At 39.0% G+C, this 18,599-nt stretch overlaps 1 protein-coding gene across 1 annotated transcript in view; it reads right to left on the bottom strand.

Moving 5' to 3' along the window:
* Positions 1–3,809: 3,809 nt before the first annotated feature.
* Positions 3,810–18,599, bottom strand: part of RAB3C (RAB3C, member RAS oncogene family) — a 134,254-nt gene continuing 119,464 nt past the window's right edge. The window contains 1 exon segment of the mRNA XM_015615013.2: positions 3,810–12,022. Coding sequence (XP_015470499.1) covers positions 11,835–12,022 — 188 coding nt within the window. The 3' untranslated portion in view covers positions 3,810–11,834.

The raw sequence follows: 18,599 nt of genomic DNA, 5'->3' as shown, positions 1-18,599 counted from the left end.
AATTTCCATTGCTCATATTTGGAAGTAGCTTTGGATGGTGTCTGTGGTCCCCCAAACCATCCAGGCCCAGCTCCTTTTCCCTGTGGCTTGTCTGTCATGCATGTATGCTGTGGCATTGAATTGTTCTTCTGGTTATGTGACCTCATTTAAAAAAAAAATACTAAAAAAAAATTTAAAAAAAAATAAAAAAAAAAAAAAAAAAAGAAGACTCAGAAGACTCCCTTCCCAGAATCCCAGCACAAAAAACTCAGTTTTTCTTTTCTTTTTCTTTGGAATATAAGTGGTGAATGGAGCAGAAAGAGTCTGGTTAGCACTGAGACATGAAGGTGTCTTACCCAACCCACCAATGAGCCCAGGAGTACAGGAGGAATGTCAGTTGCCAGCACATCTTCAAAATGTAATTCTGTGATTTCTACCTTTTCTTTTGTTAGCAGTTGCCAGGCACCTGCCATTCTGAGTTAGTGATTTGTGCATTGTGGGACTGTGCAGATATGAATTATCTTTAGCCAAGATTGGTAAGGCAAGAGAGAAGGTTTGGTAGACTAAGAAATTGTTTCTGGCTTCTTTTGAAATGTAATAACAAATATATTTTCTGCTAGGGAAATAGGAAGAAATCCCTCATCTAATGGTTTGGGAATCTCTATTACTCCATCTCAGGAAAACAATTAGTAGAAACCTGTGAGTCACATGAAGAAGAGGAATTAGACAATTTTCAAACAGAAATGTTCATCCCAGGACCAGATACTTATGTCCCCTAATACCATGGTACAGAAAGTGTTCATGTAATAAAAGCAGATAGCAGCCAGACTATTGACCAAAGGCATAGGACTCCTGAAATTAATGAATGGCTGTGTCTGAAATCCTGTGTTTGCTCAAGGTTAAATGACCTCTTGTAGACTTGACATGGACACCAAGTACCTCCATCCTGGTAGATGATCCCCATTCCCTGCAAGACAAAAGGAAGCTATTTTACCAGCTTGTCAGTAGTAGTAGTGGGGATGCTTTTAAGCTGCATAGACACAAAGCAGCATTTGTTCCATATTGATTGTTACAGAGTAAAACTTGGTGTTTTTCTGCTATGCCAGGTGGCATGTGGATGATGATGTGCCCTCATGCAGCAAAGATTCCAGAAACTCATCTCCCCATTGTTAATTACTGAAGTGAGAAACTTCAGTTTGAAGTGGACTTTATTTTCCACACAATTTATGGTGTTGTTGCCCAATAGAAATAAAAGACATGGCCCAAAGGCAGGTTCCACCTAATACTGAGCAGATGCTGCCGGAGCTGATGGCTGCAGGGTATGGCTGGCTGGGCTGTGTGCATTGTGCTGCTGGCCTGAACCAGGGCTGCTGCTGCTGGGGTCAGGGGCTAAGCCTTCTCCTGCTTGGATAAGTATTAAAGAAAACAGTAAAAATTAAGGTACATCTCTTAGGGCATATCTTCTTGAAGGAAAAGCAGGGCAGAGTTCTTTTAGTCCTAGAACCTCATCTAAACTAAAATCCCTGGAGTCTGGTTAGAGGCAGATATTCTGTGTGATACCCCCTGATATTCTATAGCTATTCATAGGTTTATTTTCTAACCATAGCCATTGATTTGAAACAAGAGAGTGGAGTGTACACTTGCTGGGGCCTCAGAACTCCCTGTAGGGGCCCCAGAGTGAGACTGCTCTGCTGTGAGCGTGCTGATTGTCTGCACCTGGCCAAATTGTTTTGTGTTAGCTGCACTGCCTCAATAGGGGTGATTATTTGGCAGTCCAAGGCCACTCTTCACATGTGCTTGAACATGAGGAAAAGGCTGTATCTCCTCAGGAAACCGTGATGCTGCTTGTGGAGGCCCCAGATAGCCTCCCCAGGGGCAGCTGTTGGGAAGTGAAGAGTGTAATACCAGAGTTTATAACTCTCCAAGACAATGTTTTTTGTCTTCCTAAGAACTGGGAGTTTGGGTGGGCTTTGGACCTTCCACACCATTTTTCCACAGGTGGAATGGTCTCTGGTCTCATTTTCCACCACATTGCAGTGGGCTTCAGCACAGTCTGGGCTAACTCTTAGGCTTATCCAGGGCTGCAGTGACTTTTCATCCTGCTGCTCCTTCAGCACCTCCAGCTTCTCCAACCCCAGTGGAGCATTAGGACCAGACCCAATCCCTCTGGCTGGGATATCATGGTGAACAGGACTTCATACCAGCTTCCTACTGCCTGTGGCTGCTGCTGATGGCCTGTGTTCACCATGGTTTAAAGCACATCCCTTTCTTACATGAAAGAGTTAAGCTGTAAATCTGTTTTACAGTTAATTACTTCAGGATCTTGCATTAGTGCCAACGGGTAAACAGATGTACAAAGACACTTCAGATTCTTGAAGGCACCGCTGTTCTTCACTTTGCAGCTCAAGAGTTGCACAGATCTACACAAAAAACAGCTAACCCTCAGTTTTCCATTACCTTGCTGAGTCCCCTTAGTTGGATGTAAGCCAGAGTTTGTCTTTCTCAGCTTTGGTGGATCACATTGCTAAGCCACCCACTCTTCCCTCACTGGAATATTCTGCCCATTTGACCTCTTACACAAAGCTGGGAATCTTTTCTGTGTCACTTTGCATTTCCCCTTTCCAGCATATTTTCCTTCTTCTTTTGTTTTTTGTTGTTTGGTTGTTTTTTTTTAAGTTTCAGCATGTTCAAAATAAAATCAATTCAAAAATTCTCTCATTCCAAGGCATCCATCAGAAATCGTCTGCTTTTTCCCTGCTGTCCTTCCCCTCTTAGACCTCATTTTCTTGTCTTCCACTCTCCCTAATACACAGAGTATATTAGGGCCATTCTCAGAGAGCAATGGAATGAGAGAGGTAGATGGAAAAGACACAGCATATGCCAATATCTGGAAGGAATGAAGGATTTTAATTCTCAGACATGTACATTTACTGTACATTTACTAGAAATCTGAAGACAAGAGTCTGTGCTACAAAGAGATGCTCTATGCGTGAGGGCAGTGAGCTGCACAAATAGACACTTCAGGAAAAACCTGTCTAGAGATATAGGATCACAAACAGTAAGCAAGGAAGCACTCAATGTTTAGAGAAAATTAAGCAATTACCATGAGATACTTTGCAGATGAGATGTAAATATACTAGAAAAAACAGGGGGACTTGGCTAGGACACAGTAGAACAGTGAGAAGAGACGTATGCTAAAGGAGTTTGTAGGTGGACACCTGCTGGCAGGAGCTGGAGAGGACAGGGGATGGTGCAACCTGATCAATAGATTAGGATTTATGTGAAGGGAAAATAAATTCAAGAGTCACAGCAGGGTTCAAACTAGCACAAATGTGTGTGTAAGTGTTGGAAAAAGCAATAACTGGACAGTGATACATCCTAGTTTGTGTGAAATAACCATTCACCAGAACTGAGATGGACTAAGAATATTTGGACTAAGTTTACATGATCAACTAAGAACAGCATCCAAGAAGCATATATAAGGTTTAGAAGTTTAGATAGTGAAAAATCCAAAGAAAAAACTTTGCCCTATTTTAAAGGGTCAGCACAGAAGCAGCGAGTTTTTGCTAGGGAAATGTCTAAAAAATCTTTCTCCTTCAGACTATTAAGGGAAAGCCTCCAGTGAATTCTAGAGAATTTATATAGAGCTACAGTCACCAGTGCTACTGAGGGGATATTAGTGAAATGAATTATTGCAGATGTGGTATCTTCGTTGATCATTTAGTCAAAAATGAAGCTACTCTTTTCCAGTTTTAGTGAGTAAAAGGAAATAAATGAGGGGAGGGGGGTGGGATGTAAGACCATGTCACCACAACTGAGATATTCGTGAATATAGTCTCTTGAATATTTATTGTAATTGCAAAAGGAAAAAAAACTTTCAGCAAAAAAATTAAACAAACAAAATCCACTTGGTATACAGAAGTCACATACAAACAGAATACCCAATGGAATACACATGGTCATTACATTTGCACGGAATTAAAACTCTCCATGTGGATGAAACTTGTACTGAACATTCAGACAAGAGCTTCCATGGATTTATGGAAAAGATTCACAAAATTTATCACCCAGCAGCATTTTAGCTAACATAATTTTTAAAACCACAGTAGCTATATTGCAGTAAGAGTCGGGGGAGAAGGCACAGATTGAGTCTCACCCCCTCCTGAAGGTATCCTAAACACATACTTCAATTTTTCTTCAAGAACAGTTCAGAAAACAAGTTGGTTTGAGAGAACCAGAACAGCTATATGTTATCAAGGTAAGCGTTTATTTTCATGCATGTAATCACATGTCTATGAGGAATTATAAAAAAAGCTAAGTAAAATTATCTTCCAGCCCTTGAACTGTCAGGTCACTTAACAATAAAAAATTTAGGGAGTCCTGTAGCAGACTGTGTATTTCCATTTTAGTGGTACCCCATATTCCGACTCTTACTTTGTCGCTCAGCAATAATGATGCCAATAATTTCCTTTTAATATTAAGCAATCCCAAATTTCTATCTACATACATTTTCATTTCACTCTGGTCTATATAATTTTGCAGAAGTTTTAATGGCATTAGGTACAAAAAAAGTTTTTTAAGGACTTTTCAGGTCATTGCAAGTACTGTCATGTGCTACTTAATGCAATTTGGCTACTTTGCTTTCTCAGAGAATGTATTTGATGATATCACAAAGGAAACCCTTGATAGCGGTTTCCAGTAGGCCTTAGAATTTCATTCTTTTACAGATCTAGCAAATTATTAGAAAACAAAACAACACAACAAACAACCATAACTTATTCAACCTCTTAACATTGTCACAAAAATGCATCAGATCAAACTAAAAATCTACTTATGTACTTTTTAGTGTGGTACTAACGAATATACTCTTTTAGGAAAATTATCTGGCAAAAACAATTCCCCAATTCCTCCTCATGGCCCAGACTCAGTGGCCTGTCTCTGTTCAGAAAATTCTCAGTGCAGATGACACATGCCTTTGAAACTAAAGATTTAGCAAGAATTAACAGAATGAGCTTTTCTGCAAGGTCTTTGGGCACAGCTGGGAACCCATGGCCAGATCAGTGATTCAGGGTTTAAGGTCCCAAATGTATGCAAAGATATTGCTGAGTGCTGATGGCCTTGCTTATGGTCTTAGTGAATTAGAACTACGCAAGGAAGCAGGAATAAATAAATTATTGGATGTCTCCTTTTAATTTAGATTAGGTTAGATTCTGGCCTGCAATTTTTTTTCCATTTGTACCTCAGCTTTATTCCTAATACTGAAATTGTTGAACTTTGAAAGCCATGTGAAAATGAAGTGAAGAATGTGAACCAGTATCTTTAAGGGAGTTCTTCCATCTTTAGTATCTAGAGAAGTTAAGAAACTTAATTGCCAAAAGCAACCAATTAAGGTCACCACTGCTGTGGTGCTGACTGTGACCTTGACGTTGATGGCAAACATGTTAAACCAGGGCACCAACCAAAGTTTGACAAGTCATCTTCAAGAATATTGGATATCCCTATTTGTTACTTCAGGTAAATATTATGAGTTAACTGTATCAGATTAAAGAAAACATGTCCACATGATATTATGCAATATAGGCAGACAGAGCACTTAACAGACTCTAAGAATAAATAATTAATTCACCATAAATGCTGAGCTCTAAAAGGTTCTTTGAATGCTTCTAGAGAACATGCTTTAAAAAATATAGGCAGGCAGTTTATAAATGGTTTTAAGTATTTTCTGGCTGAAGGCCTGTCAAAGTAGTGTTGGTGTAACATGACAATTCTCAAAAAAGGACATTCAGAACTCTAAAAGTAAAATTGACATGCACTTGCAGTAAACATACAAATATCTTTAACCATAATCTTATATATGAAAAATAGTTTAGGTTACTTAAGAATATTCTTACACTACACAGGTAAAGTGTTTACTATATAATATTTCTACAAGACGTGTACATTTACTAGAAATCTTAAGCCACACAGGCATCATCAACAGCTTATCACACAAACATGATGCTTCTCCCTTTCACACAAGTTTATATACACTGAATAAATAATTAAATATTGCACTTATTGGCCCATGATTCCTCAGTCTTGAGGTATTAGAAAATAGAAAAAATATCAATTTTTATAACTTTTTTCTTCATGCAACATGTAAGACATTTGAAATTCACAAACGCTAGTACATAGGTTACACATCGTGACGATCCAACTGAGTCACAACACATCTGACATTACTGACAAAATACCAAACAGGATTTACAGCACAAACATTTCATATATCACTAGTTGCAGGTACATGTCAGAATTACTCAAGGAAATTTATCACCAGATGTGGTAAACAATTTCTATCTAACTTTCATTTTTGTGTGTTATAGGTGAACGTGAAGTTATGTGAAAATCAGGACTTTTGCTTCCCCCCCAGATCAGATAACAAGTACCTTATTGTACAAATGACAAGCCATCCACCTCTGCTGGAACCATGGTTACTAAACCTATGGTCTTCAAATTTAACACATTTGATTTCCAGCGGTAACGACAATTTAAGGATAAATTTGGGAAAGGTGGCATGGAATATAAACAAGTAACAGGGGAAAATGAATGAGTATCAAAGATGTACAATTGTATATATGTGCATATAATATGTGTGTAGTCACAAATTCTGCTTCACTGAGCACTCATGGATAAACAAAAGGAAAGCAAAAAGAAAGCTTAATTTGCAAAGGTGAACTACATTTACTCCTAAATAAAACTGATAGAGTTCATTCAAATAATTGAAATGCACTGCCTTTTTAAATGAGACTGGACAAGTGATCAACCTTGGAATCAGAATGGTGATTAATGGTGTGAATTAACTTTTTCCCCTGTTGGCATAAGCGAAGATATGTTGCTAAACCCCCTGGGGATGTATCTATGAGGCTTCAAACTCATGGTCTCACATTGCTAAATCTGTCATGCTAAAAAAGAACTAAGCTCATACATTGTGAGTCTATATGAAACAGGCCTAGGAGGAATCAGTCTGTCATCAGAACTGAAATTTAGCTGATGCCCATAAAAATGTAAATAATAAGACTTACTTCTTAAAAATAAATACAGAAAAGAGTAGCTCAGGAGGGGTGGACTTCATAAGGGGGTTTCTCTTGGAATGCAATTGCAACATCACTAGTCTGCTCTGAAGAAACAAACACATAACCACAAAATGTAGAATTTTTGCTACTTTTTTCCCTAAAAATAGCAAATTTAAAGCATTCTCAAAGTTAGGATCAAATTTCAGCAATTTTATGCATCCTGAAATCACTTCATTTTTGAAATGAAGATGCAGGTGTTACAGCTGAATATACAGAGCTGAGCAGACTGGGAAGAAAATTTAATCTTTCAGACTGATGCTCTGGGAAAGGCCACATAGATGTAGTTGCTCAGGTAATTTCTCTAGGCGTTGCATTAAGTATAAGCACAAAGGAACAAACAATTCCAGGTAACAGTCACTTACAAAGCTGTTCAGAGAGAAAAAGTACTTTCTGACAGAAAATTAGGCTGGTTTATATTTATTTTAAACACCAAATGAACAAGTCTAAATAAACTAACCACCACCACCAAAAATAACAGACACAGTATTAAGTCAGTTGCACTTGTAACCTGTGAGCATGAACTCTTGAAAGAATCAAAACCGTGCACCTGACTGTTCAACCCAGCAGGGCTGGATAGCTGTTTGGCAGGTTGGTGCCAGAGGCACCTCAGGAACCAGTCGATCCCCATGTTCCTGGGTGCTCCCAAGGTATTTTCTGACCAGTAGCTTGAAGGTGCAACAAGCAACACATTGTCAGAGCATGATAAGGCTAGTGCCCATGCACAGGATTAGCCTGCTGCTATTAGCTTTAGTCTAGATCACAACACGAAGAAAGGATTGTGTAGTATTAGTTCGGCTTCAGCTGGCACTATGGAGCTCAGGACTCTGCCTAAAGGCATCTCATCTCTCAGAAATTTAACATACTCTCTGTATCAACTGCTGTATCTCACCAAGTGGGTAAATCTCAGCTGAAGGGGGTATCTATGGCTGGACCAATGACTTGCTATGACATTCAGTCTTATTTCTATGTTGAAAGTGACAACAAATTAATGCAAGGTATGCAAGAACTTTTTCACTAATATTTGTGATGAGGCTGAAAGTAGTTTTGTTTCTGCTATCCCAGTTTTCATCTAAGCCTTCCCCTCTTCCAGCACAAAATATCATGCTTTGTACCCTGGTACCTGAAGGGATTGTGCCACACTACTGGAGAGATCAGGGATATAACCAAAACCTGTTTGTCTCCTCCAGGAACTCATAATCAGTGACTACTGAATATATGTGAAAAACAAGGCATTGATTGTTAAAATTTAAGCCCTTGATCAAGTTGTGACAGGTCCTTCAAAAATGTTCAGCCTACCTGAATTTAAGAAAACTGCAGTTCTATCACGTAAGTCAAGAGGAGCTGAACCAGATTGACACCGGCTGCTATTGGATATTCTATTCCATAGGAGGCCAAGGCATAATTTTAGATAGAATAAAAATTCTAACACTGCTAGTCCCCTTCAGAATTCTTGGAATATTTGGGGAAGGCACAGTAAGTTGCTTCTTAAAAGCTTTTCTCTCTTTACACTTTCTCTATGAAAGGCAAGTTCTAGTTGAGAGAGGTACTGAGATCATGATGCTCATGATCTAAATGTGACCAACTTTATAACAGAAAACTCAATATTACTGTGAAGCATAGGACTGCAAAAACCAACCTGTGATGGAAAATCAAAGCCTACTTTTCCAATAGTGGGTAACTCAGATTGAAAAGAAAAAGCCTGCTTGAACTTGTACACATTTTCAGTTTCAGAGAAAGTCATGATAGGACAAATTTGGTTTAATGGGACCACAGTAGGTCATCCTTTCCAACCTTCTACTAAAAACGGTATCAGCTGAGAAGGCTGAGTGGTTCTCCCAAGGTTTTAGACAGTCTGATCTTGAAAAACTCCAAAGATTTTATTTGAACCTTTAAAAAATTAATTTAACTCTCAACTCCATGGCAATGCCTGAGTGTTAGTACAAAGTTCCAAGGAGATTTTAGATAACAACTCATTCTGCTGCTGTATTTCAGATGAGCTTTTTCCTTTTAACACATTTTTAGCACTCAAGAAGCAACACTACTCTGACAGCTGCTTCCTCCAGCCACCCTATCTCATGCAGAAGGCCAGATATGTGTAGAGCCCTAGCAGGTTAGTTGCCTCAGAAACTTTAAGCAGGGGTTCTCCTTAGATTTTGCTGTTACTCTTCTGCCCAGACTCCTTATGCAAAATGAAAACCAATTAATTAATCCCAATTAATCCCCATAAAGAACTATTTATCTACCACTCAATTTGTTTAAAAAGAATATGCCAATAATGTATTTCTACCACTTATTAGAGTCTAAATGGTCATAGACACAGACAGGGAGGGTCTTAAATTCATTGCAATAGAATACAAGCAAAGTGTGGCTGCTTGTTTTTCAAGGGACACCTTGAAGCCTTTTTCCCTTATTGCACTGTGAACAGATGACCATTTCACACCAAACATCTCAGAGCAAAGCTGGAAGAATACTTGCACTTCTAGCCAAGCTGCATGATTCAGGACATGCCCACGATCCTTGACAACGTGATTATGTCTCTCCCCTCCTTGCCTGAGATGGTTCAGATGAATAATACGACCTAAGATTTGTCTTAAGAACTTGAGAGCTGAAGCTGGATTCTGTCTCAAGGTTTTCCTGCTCCTTCTTCTGGAGCAGGAATCACTGACATAACAAGATAAGCATGTAAAACTGCCCAGCAGGCATCTCAAATGAAGTTTGCTTAACTTTGTATTGCTTTTGTTTTTTTCCAATCAGCTGGCATCAAGTGGGTGAAAGTGTACTAGTGAAAGTCTCTTAGCACACATAGCAACATGCTGTCTTAAATAGGGGAGGGAAAAAAAACCATCCTGGAGAGAGACAGGATCATGATTTGGATACCACATACCACTTCTACCTGGATGGTCCTCCACTCTAAAAAAGGAGGGTGCTTTCTCTTCATAGAGAGAAATCAGCCTCCCTGTCTACTAGGGGGAAAAGTACTTAAATAAACTAGCTAAGAGGACAGACATGGTTTTAAAACCCAGACTGAAGACAGAAGACAGCATTGATTCATTTAAATTAGGCATCCCAGGTAGAACCCTTCTAGAATATCTATTTTACATGTGTCTATATGCCTTGTCTGGAAGTAACTTTTATAGTGTCAAAGTGTATTCAGATTATTTAATCGATTTTTAAAAAGTGGCCATTTTTCTCTTAGTGTATATCAGGAGTTATATAAATTACCTCCAAAAAACATAAACTGTAAAGAAGGATTTCTTTGCAGTTGTTGAGACATTCAGTATACTATGTGTTAATTCCTTTTATTTTTCAGATTTTCCTCATTGCTGACAATTTAAAAAATGCCAGCCTTGTCTTAAATTCTGTATAATTGGAAAAATAAAATAATAGGCGCTTCTTCAATTATACTGTTTAGTTAAAAAAACGGTCACTGTGATGCAAGTAAAGCAGTTGTACAAAGCACTTCAGGATACAGATGTAAGAAACTTCCACCAGTTACTAGCAGAGTAAAAACTGTGAAATATAACTATTTTAACACTTTATTATAAATTAATTTCTGTACTTTATTCTGTTATCTCCACAGTCTTTTGATCATCTTTTCAATGTATTCAGCCTAAGATTAGAAATGTTGACAGTTTTTTATTACTCCTAAAGTTTTAAAAATCCCAATTCTCTTGCCAAAATAAATGGAAAAAAATGAGGTCAAACTTCAGTTCACTGACACCATCAACATTTCTGCAATAGATCTGAGCAAAATGCAGACATTTGAAGCCACTGTGGTGGTAGCTGTCTAGTGACTGAACGGGAGATGAAATTCCTGAAAACTGAAACACACAGATTTGAGAACAATGTGACAAGGCAGCTTTTGGCTATGAACAACCAAACAAAATGGATTTGGCTCTGTCGGACATAATATAGGACTGAGTGGTTAATGTCTCATGCAGGCAGAAATGGAAAGAGCTAACTAGCATTCTACTACAGGGATAGGTAAGACTGGGATCTCCATAATAATGGATTGAGAAATTCAGTCCCGTTTCAGAAAATTATTAGCTAGACATGCAGACTATGTAAAAGTAAATACACTAGCTGTCCCTAGAGGATGAGGTACCTAATATCTCCGAGACTCTGGACCAAATATCCATATCGAGCTGGAAATTCACAGGGCATTTTGATGGCTTTAGGTCCAGGATCTATCTTCCTTCAAATTTTGCAGTTTTCAGTCAGACAGGACGTGTAATATAGTGAGTGTAGATTTGCCAAGGCAATGTGCTCCAAGAAGTGTCCCTTGTACAAGTGATCTGGACAGAATGAGGGATTGGCTCACTACAGAAATACTTCTAAATTCATTTTCAATCAGGAAAATACACAAATGGCATCAGGAAATTAACTCAAAACACCCTGACCACTACCCTAAAGTTTCAACTATATAACTTAAAACCAATGAAGTGAGAGACAATTATAGGCAAACATGGTCTGAGGACATGGTACCAGCTGAAGCGTGACATAAAAGAGTAAAAAGAAAAGAGAAATGAATATATACCCTGCATGCAAAAGCCAGGTTCTAAAATATAGATAATCCTTTCAGATTTAAAACTGCTCCATCCCCATATGCATATCCAAACAGCTGATGATGTAAAACAAGACTGTTCTCCTAAATAAATCAGTAAGACAGTATAAATAAACGCATATAGACCATTCATAAATACTCTGTTGGCAATAGAACACACTGGAGCTGCCTTTGCTGCATTAGCAGCTGCAGTTGGGCTGCTGTGGAGGAGGGGTGTCCTTTAGCTGTGTGTTCTGGTTGCTGGCAGCAATGGTGGGATTCGTCTCCAGACTTTCTGACATTTTGTCACAGATGATATCCACCAGTCGCTCAAACGTCTGCTTGACATTAATGTTCTCCTTGGCACTTGTTTCAAAAAACTCAAATCCTAAGAAAATAAACAACATATTTATGTTCTAGGGATATTTCGGTATCTCAAATAAATATACAAACTTCTTTTGAGCAAAAGACATTCAGAAAGGAAGCATGTGAGGGCACAAATATGAAAAAAGAGCAGTTAAAATTGTAATACAATCAGAGTAAGTACACTAGTGCTACTGGCTTTATACAAGGCTGGATAAAGTTAGGACCACTCCAAATATATTCCCTTAGAAAAATTCTACTTTAATACAGTTTAATCTGTTTCAGAGTATTATTTTAGGAATGCCCTATATATACAGCCATTGGGAACAAGTAATCTGCTGCTCCATCTCTAAATATTACATCCCTCTGAGCATTATTCAGCTGGAAACAGCAATTTCCATTGTGTTATTAAGGTGGTGCCAAAATACAAAATAATACTTGGAAAAGTACAGATAAAGAACCCAGCAAAAGAAAAGATTTTTTTGCAATTTTGTAATTACTAAAGATAAACAGGAATCCATGGGACCAAAGGAATTCCTAACTCCACAAACAGAACTGATAAAAAAACCCCAGAAATGCACATAAGGAAGAAAACATCATAACTAATTTATACAGAAGGACTTTTTATCTGTTCATTCCCAGTGATTATCCCAAAGGCAAAAACCAGAGTTATCCTTAGCCCTTAAGGGACACTGGAAGTTTTTATGGAGCAGAGACAGCTGTTCAAAGCTCTCCAGAGACAGTTTTCCTAAGTTCTCTTCTCTGCTCCCATTTGTACCATGTCTCACCTCCCACATGTGTCTCATTCATCTAGGCCAGGCTTGCAGCTTGGCGGTCAGGCTACAACCTAGGCGGCTTCTGCCAGAGCTGGGTCTTTCCTCATGCTTGTTTCCTTTGCAAAGCATTTGTGTTCTTTAATTTATTTTGTTGTAGGACTTTTCCCACATTTTTCCCCAGTTATGACATCGGTGACCTGTTCCCTGATAATTCACAATTTTCTTCCATTCCTGTCTTTCCACTACCTATGGATTCAATATTGAAACAATTTACAAAACATCTGATTCACTGGTAGTTTTACAGAAGCCTTTGTACAGATTGGTTTAGCCTTTGCATAACTATTTTGTTTTCTTCTGATTAAATCTGAATATTAATGTGCATGTACCACTGTCATTAATTATGAGAAAAATCCCTGTCAGAAAATTTTAATTACTTGAAACTTCTGGTAGGAGAGATATTTGTGGGTCTGGTGGTTTGGTTTGTGTTTTTTAATGTTTTGTTTTATTCTGTTTTGAAAGGCCACGTGAAATTTAAATGCAAATACTTTGGTCACACTAGTATTATGTATTCAGCATGCTATCAAAACAGAATGCAATCTACACATTCAGTCCTATAACTGCTTTCCATGCAGCTTTTGTAATATGAGTTCTACCTTAGATTTACTGCAGATAATTATATTTAGCTTGGCATGATAACCCAGCAAGAAGTAATAAGATATGTGCAAACTCAACACTGCTCTGAATTTTTTTTTCATATTTTAAATTTATGTAATGTGCTGGACTGAAGTGTCATGAAGTACAAAAATATCTAAATGTATAGGAGCTAAGCACCAACAAAAGCTAGGTGCTTTCATGGGGAGTTGTGTTCATAGGGAGTTTAGATAACAAGAGTTACAAATACTATACAGGGATTTGTTTGGTCATATGACTTCTGTTAGTATCAGGAAGAAGTGTAAGAGTAAGCTCACCAGTATGAGAATACATTGGCATCAAAACCTTTCTATTCCACATTTCTCCACAAAGCAGGAAAACTGTGAATAGTAAAAGACCTTCTACAAAAATTCCATACAGGGATACAGTTTGAATCTCTATGATATTGCTTTAATTGAGCTTTGCTCACACATTCCTTTGTTCTAAACTAGAAGAAAAATGAGGAAAGCCAGTGTAGCATCACTTGCTCATTGCTTTGGCCCTCCTGCAGAGCTCCATAGAGGAGAAAGCTGTTCAGATAATTTGAGAGTTTCTTGGGGAAAGGAAGATCCTCCAAAATTTCAGTATGCTGTGTTGAAACCCCAATGCAACTCTAGCCCCACAACACAGTCAAGAATCTTCCACAACTCTTAGTGTCTTCTCCACAGAAGGAGGTGGAAAGCAGCTGTTCCCCACAAGCAGAACCACAGGGCAGAAGAGCTGAGTGACAACAGGGGAATGGTACACCAGAGCTTTGGAGATGATAGGAAGAACACTGAATCCTAAGGACATTTATGAGTGGAACAGTTTTTACAGTTATAAAGATGGAATAATGTGCATAATCATGAAATAGCAGATATGATATCTAGGTAAGAGATCTGTACAGAGAAAAGCAGAAAAATGAAAGGAAAAGTCACAAAGACGAGAGGAGGTGCATGTCAAGAAATACTGTAACAAGTATCTTGAAATATTGTAACAAGTATCTGGACTGTAATCAAGAAAACAGACACACTATTATGGTGAGGATGTTTTGCATAAGAACATCATGGAAAACTTACAAAGCACCCATTCTCCAGGTCAAATGGAGGGTTACAGTGTCAAGCACAACATAATTGATTTAAATAAAATACAGCTGTGGTGATTTCTGTGAAATTTCAGATATGATTTTGATATAAGAAGGAAATAGCAGTCTTAGCTGTGATGTAGTTGCATATCATGTTATGATGGTATTCCATCACCTTAGATATTAATTGCTTCGACCTTCTAGGCTAGGCTTTGCTGCATAAATAAGACAATGGTCAGACCTGAGAGAAAGTGGCTGAGCACCCAAATCCAGTTCTTTACTGGAACAGTACAGGTAGGAATTTTGGACAGTCTTGGAAATCAGTCCAAACAGCTCCTGCTGTGTGTAGGCCTATGATAGGTGCTATTTATATGCTCAAATGTGCAAATAAACATCCATCTTCCCAAGAAGAGAATGGGGCATATATGTGAGCTCCTTCCAGGCAGTTTCTGTTGTAAAACAGATGCAGCTGCACATAGGTAAGATGGAAACTGTTCTAACAGGTGCAGAAGTGGTAACACAGAAGTGTCTTTTGAAGTCAATTAAGACAGTTAAGAGAAGGTGTGTGCAGTTTCTGGTAATTGCCATCAAAGCACTGTGGTATGTACAAAACAAGTAGGACCCACTGGATTACAAAAATTCAGCAGAATAGGAGTTCAGAATCTCATCTGATGCAGCCAAAAACACTATTACAAAGACCCTTGCAAGAGAGGCTCCTGTAGCCACCCAAACAGCAACTGACTGTCCTGGGCAAGGGATTCAATTTCTCATGTGAGTGTTACCTTGTGAAAGATACCCAAACAAATTAGATTGCTTCGTTTGGCTGGTTTGTTTGTTTAACCAAAACCCTGACTGTGAAACAGTTTCAAGGAGTTATGCAGCACTTTTCCTAGCAGAGTGTGCCTGGAGTCAGCACTTGAATTCTGTTTGTTTTCATTCTGTTACGGAATATTTTGTAGATCTTTTCTCCCCATGACACCTCCTTCTTTCCTGACTCATCTTGCAATTATTTTACTAATGGCTCTTAGACACCCTAAGCTTCATTAATGCCTATGTACGACAGCCTAAGTTCTATGACTTTAAGTACTTTCTTCAGGGCTTTTTTCTACTGCTTACTATTAACAGAGAGGAAACATTTTCCATGAGGGTGTAAGTGTGAAGGAAGGCAGCTATCTGGTGATGCCCAGGGAAGCAGACCTGAAAGAACACCATGCTCCCATCACCTGTGATGATCTGTACTGCTGATGTGGATGAAGCCAAGCAGGGGAGATTATTGCAAAGACATGACAAGCCCAAGAGATAAGTGGGTAGGTAAGGCAGAGCAGAGTTGAAAATCAGAAAATCCAAAACATAGAAGTGTTGCCTGAACATACGTACAAAGTGTGTGGTGCATGCAGTACGATATTTAAATGCCTATTTTGTGTTTAATTTTATTTTCCTTTGCTGATTCTTTCCCGCTTTCCCTACTACTGACTCAAAGAAAGCTGGCAAGCTCTTGGCAGCTCCTACAGAGCACTACAGCAGCAGAGCTAGACAGGGCATTGCCACGGTGCTGTTGTTCACCTGGTGATCTACAATGAATACAGAGCAGTTAGATGGCTCATCTGAATCACACAGCCAGAATTAGTGACTTTGTACCCTCTCTGTCTCACATGTGAGCTGGCTCTGTAGAGGCTCCTTCATGACTGCTCATTAACACTTGCTTATGTCTGCTTTCAAAACAGAGGGAAGAAAAAATGCCCAGAAAGCAGAGTCATATGCAAAGAGAACATTCTGCACCCTCTCATCTTCCTGAGAAAATGTGACATCAAGAGCCCAGGCTAGACAGCAAATTTTAAGCACATTTCCACAATCAATACAGACAAGACCTATGCTGATGTTTCACCAGTTGATCAGGAAGGCATTTTGGTTTCAGTGTTTGACTACAACAAAGACAATTTAATTTATCACCCGTGATGTTATGTTTTACAGATGTCCATGAGGGAATGTTCTCTCAATAATTATCCTTCTAAACATACATGAAGACAAGCTTGAACTGTGGTCCTTAGTGCCGCTTTTGTAGTTGTCTTCTTCAATCCAGAATTGTGAAGAGTAGTAGGAGACTAAAGCATAAGAGCAAGAAATGGCTGCAGGAAGCTGCTGCCTTTGTAAGAGTAGGATGTAAAAAGCAAACTCCAGGAAGCCATGGGAATTAATAATTTAACAATATCATTGTATATAAAGGAGTTAGTAAGGCCTTATTTTCTTGGAATTGCATCCTGTGGGCAGTTCTGAGGGGGCAGTGGCAGGCACTTACCTTCTTGCCTGCTATAAATAGTGCCTAATAAGTTTTGCATTCACATTACAGGCTGTCAGTCAAGGCAACTGCAAGATCTTTCTCCCCTGCTCAGACATCCACTTCCTCAGAACTGTCAATATCTTCTAGTCAAAGAGAGGAAGGACACACATGGCATGACTGCAAAGGTCATCCCTCATAGGAAACAGGGCTGAAAGTAGCTGGAGACCATTGCTGTTCTTCAAAGTATCTCCTACATCAGCAGCTATCTGGTTATGGCAGCAGATCTGGTTTGCAATGCTTTGCTCTCTAGATCAGTAGCATTGGGTTCTCTCCTGTCTTAACAAGCTCAAGTGCTGGACTGTGACAAGAAAATTATTAAAACAACATTAAGCCTCAGAACAGGACTCTGTTATCTCAGTGAAGAGCAGTGCTTTATCACCATTCAAGATAGTGAATTAAAAGGAAGACATAGATTATTAATAGAAATGTTAAGGTATTTATCCAGTCTTTATCATGGCTGAATTTATTAACAACAACAAAGGTAAAGGTGGCAAAATGTCAGCTGTGGCAAAATGGACAGACCCAAGGAGCAGTTACTGGTCATGCTTTAGCTAACATCTCATTTTTCAGTCTTTCAGAACAGAAGGTTTCATATAAATTCCAGTTGTACTGATTTCCATTGCACTTTCCAGAAACTTTTTTTAATGAATGAATTTGGGCAATAAATTAGATTTCTGGCAAAGATTTTTTTTGTGTGTTTACAGGAGACATGGGTTGAGCAAACTCTTGCTCCTCATTAAATAACTTTGCTGTAATGCAACTTTCTGTATGTGAAGGCAATGGCAGGTTGGCTTTTCCCACAGTACAAGAACATCCTGGGGACAGAAGCCTGTAATTGCTCTGCCAATACCCTGTCTGTGTTGTAAGTAAACAAAAGACTGGTATTTGTCAGTGCTGTCAGTCTGTCTCTTTCTCCTGGAACTAACATTTGACCATTAAAAAGAGGTAAAAACCAGTGAAGGATGGAAGTTTGAACAGGCATATTGCAGCAGATCCCAATTATTTTCATTTTTAATGCAAAGTTAGATGCAATCATATATGTTCGTGCTCTCTAAGCTCTGGGTGACCCTGCCTTGAGCACCACAGCCTCCAGTCAGGCACAGAGGCAAAACAGAACTTGCTGTTCTAGCAAACTGTGAGCTGAGGTGTCAGTTCCCACTTGGTTCCTGATTTACATGCCAAAATTACAGCACTAAAAATGCCTCTTCAGTTCAGTGCCTAAACTCACAGCTGCCTAGTACCCCCCACATGCCCACAGATGCCTAATGCAAGCGTTACCCCTGGGCTCATACCCAAGGCAAGTGAAGGTGCGCCCCAGTCCTGCTGCTGGGGAGCTGCTGCCTTGTGCCCCAGCCCTGGAAGGATTGGAGAACCACTCATGTTCCTGTTCCATTCCGCAGCAGGGCTGCTCTTGCAGGCTGGGTCAAGACCACACACAATTGCACCCTCTGTAAGCCCTGACAACAACACTGACAAATGTCCCACTTTCAGACTTACTGGCATGCTAAATAGTTTAATTTCAAGAAAGGCAATCACAGCTCAATCATGTCTCTGTTGTCTCCCTGGAAAAAACATTACCTACATAAAAATATGAGCCAAGAACAAAATGAAAACCAAATAGTCAGGGAAAGATGAAATAAGAATTTTTCTTCTTGTTTTTGGTGGAAATTATTTTCAAAGCGCTGGGAATCAAGAGGAGAGAGTGGAAAAAGATACAGTAGAAATATGAGAAAAA

This window comes from Parus major, chromosome Z (assembly GCF_001522545.3).
Source record: "Parus major isolate Abel chromosome Z, Parus_major1.1, whole genome shotgun sequence".
NCBI lineage: Eukaryota > Metazoa > Chordata > Aves > Passeriformes > Paridae > Parus > Parus major.
Note: the sequence above shows the minus strand (reverse complement) of the source record. Positions and strands in the feature narration are given on the sequence as shown.